General features: G+C 37.6%; 2 protein-coding genes across 5 annotated transcripts in view; one reads left to right on the forward strand and one right to left on the reverse strand.

Moving 5' to 3' along the window:
* Window positions 1-6,741, forward strand: part of celf3b (cugbp, Elav-like family member 3b) — a 47,434-nt gene that overhangs the window by 26,129 nt on the left and 14,564 nt on the right. For all 4 annotated transcript variants that reach the window (XM_079894209.1, XM_079894208.1, XM_079894210.1 and 1 more), the window contains exons 5-6: window positions 6,192-6,320; window positions 6,406-6,485. In XM_079894209.1, coding sequence (XP_079750335.1) covers window positions 6,192-6,320; window positions 6,406-6,485 — 209 coding nt within the window. The remainder of the gene's footprint in view (window positions 1-6,191; window positions 6,321-6,405; window positions 6,486-6,741) is intronic.
* LOC307172133 (uncharacterized protein) lies at window positions 403-3,816 on the reverse strand. Its single transcript, XM_079894215.1, has 4 exons — window positions 3,584-3,816; window positions 2,846-3,133; window positions 2,433-2,738; window positions 403-2,290 (listed from the first exon to the last, which is right to left on the reverse strand). Exons 1-4 carry the CDS (start codon window positions 3,627-3,629, stop codon window positions 1,977-1,979), a joined length of 954 nt encoding a protein of 317 aa, XP_079750341.1. The 5' UTR covers window positions 3,630-3,816; the 3' UTR covers window positions 403-1,976.

The raw sequence follows: 6,741 nt of genomic DNA on the forward strand, positions 1-6,741 counted from the left end.
AGCATTTCACCACATAAATAATTATGGGGATAAGATATATTATTATATATCAGATTAAACTGTTTTAAAATCGTACCTGTTTGCATCTCATAACAGTGTACAAAACAGTAGTCACAAAAAGGCAACAGCAGCGTTTGTATGAAACAAGAGAGAGGGAGTCCTCGATACTGGGTGGCATAATTAAATAACTGTACACAAAATATTGATTCGACTAAGTTTTAATATTTTATTAGCTCACCAAATGCAAAACTTCCACGAAGAAAAACCGTTCCTAGCAGGCGTATGGCACTGCTGACTTCAGTGACCCGGATGAGCCTGTGTTTCTGTTTTGAGCGGTTATCTGGGAATAACGTACCGCTGGATGGCGCAATTGGCCAATCAGAATCAAGTATTCCACAGAGCCGTGTAATAAGTCATTTTATATACTGGTCCTAAAGTAACACTGACAAAAATAATGCTAAACACCTTAAACACTGTTCTTAAAATATAGTTAAAAGAAAATAAATGGAATATCAAAGGCACTGTAAACATTACAAAGATTGTCTTCCTTTCAAAACACACAATAAATTAACATTAGAAAGGCTAAAAAGCTCACAGGAAAAAGGGAAATACATTTTTGATCTGAAAGTAGGCCTGTCACGATTATGAAATTTGGCTGACGATTAACTGTCTAAAAAATAATTGCGGTTATGCTGATTGTCAGTTTTAGGGCTTTGACGATTAATTGTCTGTTTGAGGGCTTTGTCTTAAAAAATAATTGTGATGAATTTAATCCTTTGTAAATTATAATTTTGCAGTGTAAGATTACAGTTAACACCTTTAAATATTAAATACATTTTTTAAATTCAGTAAATAACTGAAACAATCTCAACAAACTGGCCAATCAGAAAAGGCCATAAAATGTACCATTTTATGTACAACACTAAATACACACTACTTTATTATAGAGAAAAACAACATATTAATAAAAATATATAATCATAAGCAATGACAATTTTTGTATTAAACTTAGTGAGTGTATAAATCAGGAGCAAAAAGTAATTCGTAAAAAAATCTTTTATAAAATCTAAACATGTTAATAAAAACAAATTACTATTAGTACTCTTATAAAATTCATTCATGTATTTTTATAGTTATATATGAATGTAAAGAATTACATAAAATATATACATATACACTACACACAAATAATATAAAATTAAAAGATGTTTATTTTAAATGTATTGTTTAGCTTTTTAATGGGGCAACAAGATATGATAGATACGACAGAACAAGATAGGCTTTTAATAATATTGCAGTGCGCAAAACCATGATAATATGAAAGCTTCAAAAAAAGAGCGGCACAAAAAGTGCGTAAGTCAAGTCATCTTCATTTATACAGCACTTTTAACAATATGGACTATTTCAAAGCAGCTTTACAGTGACAATAGGAAATTACAGTAACAGAGATTGTTTTGTCTTTACAGCAGCTCTAGGATAAAGTTATTGTCCAGCTAAAGTTAGTTTTGATTGATTGATTCACTTCCGTTGCAAAGATCATTAGTTATTAACTTAGGGGCCGCTAACACGACACCATTCTAACAGAAAACCCTCAACGCGCTCCGGCCGCCCATCCGCACAAAACGGTGCCTGGTGGCTCGAGAACGCACTCCCGGAAATAGGTCTCAAGGTGCAAACGATTATCAGTTATCTCTGCGCAAACACCGATGTTGCGCACATGCGCGTCACGTGTTCAGTCCATAGGTATGCGCGTTTGAATATATATGTGCGCAGGTGTGTAGTCCTTCTTTACAAATCAACCATCAACAAACTACTTGTCTGGCCTTAAAAATGTATAATACAGAATTATTTATCGCATCCGCGTAGCCACGTGGTGTACAGATAAAATGACAACGTTTCACGTTTAAGCGCGCATGGAGTCAGTGCGCATTTAAAAGTTAGATGTCATGTATCTTTACAGGCCTCGTTCTGCCAGATTAAAAAGGCGTGGTGCTGGAATTCTTATTTTCTGTGGTGTCGCTCACCTGAACAGAAAGACTGACCATTGACTGACTGTCATTTTTGGGTGATGTTGTGTTAACCAACAAGTCGTTTTCGTCACTCTTAGGCACATGATCAGTGGCTTTAGCTGATGTGGATTGACAATTCATCTTAGGTTTCTTAATGACTAACATAAGGATGATTGAGATAATGACAATTGACAAACCAATGGTGAGACACTGATAAATAATGAGAGATTGTGCTTCATTGCAGTTGCAGTCTGTTTGGTCTCCTGGACTGGAGCGTTTCTCTGTGTGAATCAAAGAGCAGATTGCTTTTTTAGAGTGAAAATAAGGCTTGTTATTATGCCAAAGTTTACAAGTAAAATATGTAATGTCTGACCATATGATGAAAGTTAAAAATGAGATTTGAATCGCCTTTCCCAGCCTTACCGTTCACACGTGTCAGAGCATAGGCATGTGGGTATCCTTTAGTCGTTTCATCATCCATGAAGCAACGGTATATCCCGGCATCTGTCTTGCAAACTCCAGTGATAGTCAAAGAGAAATCGCCAGTTTTGAAGCAGTTCTTCTCCAGATATACTCTTCCCTCGTAGCCTTCGCCAGGGTGTATGGATCCATCTTTCTTATAGTGCATAACTCTTTCACTGTTATGCAGCCAGGTCACATCACTGGCACTGTCTGCGTAACAGGCGAGGGTGATGTTGTCCATCTCTGCCGCATTCACATTTATTGCATCTATAAGGGAATATTTGAAATCAAAATCAGTCGCTGATCATTTGCTGATGCTGCTCACAAATCGACTCAAGTAACTTTTATAGGAATCAGATACAGTGAATACTTACACAAAACATCCAGTTTGAGTGAATATTTAACCCCATTACAGACAATCTCATAGCGCCCCTGGTCAGTTAATTTGGCTGAGTTGAGAAGCAGGTGATTTTCTTTCCTTGCGAATTCTTTTTGAAAACCTTTTTCAATCTGGAAGATCTGGTTTTGACATGTGGCGATAGTTGCTTCTGTGGGGGAACTTTTACTCCATTCAGCTGTCGCACAGATGCTGGCGTTACCGGGGAATGTATATGGTGTTTTTACTAACACGAAATCTGATTTAAGACCCTGGGAGACTGCTTCTGAAACAAAGAACATAGAAGAGACAGTTTTAATGATCTGTGTGTGTGTGTGTGTGTGTGTGTGCGTGCGTGGGTGTGTGTGTGACGGTTCTTAAGGTTCTAAACTCTAGTTCTAGAAAATGAAGAACAAAGAAATGTGCATCAGGTGTACTTTGCTTTTTTATGTTTCTAATTCATTTATGAAGCCACTGCAGACTTTATCGTTACATATTACATTGTTATATTATAATGCCATCATTTTCTGTGCAGGCAATTAGCTTACTTCGTTGTAAATAGAAAAGCCTGACAATATCACTGCTAAATACCTTTAAGTATTGTGGTATTGCGGGGCTTAAAGAAAATCCCGAGCTTCACACTCGCATTTACGACATTGTGGTGGCGTTCATGGGCGTAACTTGTAAATATGATCTTTACGAGATGACTTGAATGCACCAACATTAAGTTACTTACCAGCCAAACTTGCAAGTATGACAGCCTGTTGCAGCATATACATCATCGTGGCAATCCGCTGGAACAGGTTCTTCCACCCAGACTGAGTTGTGGCGTGTAGCCAAGTGCACTTTATTTATTTAAATGAATGACATAAAACATTCAAAATAAACAACAATTACAGAGAAGGATCAGACGGCATGAAAGAACAAACAAGGAAACAGAAAACAGGAAGGAACGTCAGTTCCGTCAGTAACAGAAACTAAGAATAAACTTCAAAATAAAAGACATTCATTTCAAAACATAGCATGAACAAAACTTAAACATGACATCACATAAGCAAGTATTGTCATGTGTCAGTCATTCTGCTCAGCTTCAAAAACAATCAACATACTGTACAATGATGTATATCACACATATGATGAGCACATTTGTGGGCTGATGATTAAGGTTAACCACAGATTTATAAAATCTATCACTGATTCTACTAAATCTACTGTTTTTAATTTAAAAGATTACATATTTGGTACCTGCATTTTTTTTAGCATGATGATCTGACGTTGATGAGGTTAAAACAACCATAACTGGCAGAAGACCGAGCGTTCGGTTCATCAGCTCTGCGCAAAACACACACAAGCAACAAAGAAAGTTTGTAGAGCTGAATGGATTATTTTTTCCATCAGAATAAATGTATAAAAAATGCAAAGCTCTATTTTAATGCTATTTTTTGATGCACATCCATGTTAGTGGCTCCACACTTCTGTATTTCACTCTCTGACAGGAACTGATGGGCAGACTGAACTTGGTATTAAAATTCAGACGTTGAGCTTTCCTTTTGAAGATCGATCTTTTGGTAGTAGTATCAATAATAAGTGCTCTCTTTATCCAGCAATCTTTATTGTCTTTATATCATTATAGATAATGCCTATGTAAGAGTAGAGAATAAAATAGTGATGTTGAGAAACTCCAGCTGTTAGGCACACATCCAAAGAGAGGAAGGCCCTATCCCATCAGAAAGCTATGGCAAGCCATTTAAACATTTATTGTTTGACACTTACCTGACTCATAATTTTGATGCAAATCACCCTGATGGATTCAAGCCTCATGATTACATATTTATTTATCATTTTCTAAAATTACAATTCAGTCCAAATGACGTAGTGCTGATATAGCGCTTTCGTCTGCGAGTTGAGTCCTGGCTGGAAAAACACACACGGGCTAAGAAGTCTTCGAGGGAACGATATCCCTGTGAGAGGAGGAGGATCTGAACCACTGCTGGAAACACTTTCTAAGGTCCGATCTTCTGTCAGCAGTGGTTGAGGCAAGGATTAAAAGAGGCTGGATCTAAACACAGCAGTTAATTATAATAAACACTTAAATCAATATACACTCTCTAGAAATCAGAATACAAACACGCAGCAAAAGAACAACCATTAAACAACGACGAAAACGGACAAAGAACTCTTCAAACTCAGGGCTAAGGATAATCAAAGGGAGGACAACAAGAATCAGGTGTGGCAGATCAATCCAACAATAAGTAACCATAGAAACTAATGCATATGTGAAAACCAAGGAAACAAAGGCCTCGTTCAGACTGTCAGTCCAAATCCGATTTTTGTGCATATCCGATTGAAATCCGATCAGATTTAGCAAGTGAGAACGGCAACAATAAAAAAATCACATGAAATACAAATACATTTAGAGCTACATTAATATGTGGTTTGAAATTCTATTCAAATCGCATTTCTGGAAATGCGTTTCAGTCTGAGCGCTATGATCGGATTTTCGGATTCGTTGTTATAGGAAACATTGAATGTCGCTACAGAAACAAGGTTGTATTGTTGCAAAGTGCCGGACGAGCAGAAAATGACAATATAAATTAGACAAGCCTCCTACAGTTCCTACACACAAATACAGATCTGAACAGTTGTGATACACTGTGTTGGCAGGCAATAATTTGAGATCAGATTCCAATCGGATACACAAATAATCAGATTTGGATTGAGAGTGTGAACATAGCCTAAGAGTACAACTCAAACTAAACTAAAAACTCAGACATAACGTGACAGCAATTAGACTACATTTACTTTTTAACATGTTATTTTCACCATGGCAGTAAATTATTCATAATTCATTGATAAATTGCCATTCTAGAAAGCATTGATGAGTTATCAGTATTCTAGTTGATGCAGTATTTTTCAGTTTTGTGCGATGGAAAGTTTCCATGGCTGTTACAGGATCTTCGGGGAACTTTTATTTTGAAGAGTGTAGAGCAGATGTACATACAGGCCTGTGAGTTTGAATGTTTGCTAAATTTGAAATAAAATAGACTACATTGAATATCACCAACAATCTAAAAGGATGTTTCAGCAGTGAAAAAGATCGGTTAAACTGACCCTATCAATGCTTTTAAAATGTAAATGCAGCAAAACACAACACACATCACACCCACACACAGAGTTCACATTATAGTCGGCTCATCCGGCCCTCTGCTGGAGGCTGACGGGACTGTGGCTTTGTTGACTCAACTGATACACTTCACAAAAACCTGGAGTTTAATAAAGTCAGGTGAGGTCCATGATGTTGAATAACTGATCATGACCATTTCTCCCTCTCTCCCTCTTTTCAGAGGACCGGAAGCTGTTTGTGGGGATGTTGGGAAAGCAACAGTCTGATGAGGACGTGAAGAAGATGTTTGAACCGTTCGGCAGCATCGATGAGTGCACAGTGCTGAGAGGACCTGATGGCACCAGCAAAGGTCTGTTAACAAACACGTACACATGCGTGGGAGACTGTGTGTTAACAAACACAGACTCAATCTGATGTTTATGTTGTTTTCACAGGTTGTGCGTTTGTGAAGTACCAGAGTCACTCTGAGGCCCAGTCTGCCATTAACAGTCTTCACGGGAGCCGGACTCTGCCTGTGAGTGTCTCTCCTCTCTCCTCTCATTCCCTGCATCTCAGTGTCCATACTATCCATCCTAAACAGTCTGTGAGATTAAAATAAGTGTGTCCCAAAGCATAGTATGTTGAAAAGAGTATGCCAGAAGTCTCTGGATGGTCTACTATTTCCGGTAGATTTTCGAAGTGTGGATCCTTGCTCACTATAACAGCTAATATTGTTCCAGATCCAGTTCAGAACTTACAAATACGAGGAAAAAGTGTTCAGAAAACTACAA

The sequence above is a fragment of the Squalius cephalus genome, assembly GCF_949319135.1.
Source record: "Squalius cephalus genome assembly, chromosome: 15".
NCBI classification, from domain to species: domain Eukaryota; kingdom Metazoa; phylum Chordata; class Actinopteri; order Cypriniformes; family Leuciscidae; genus Squalius; species Squalius cephalus.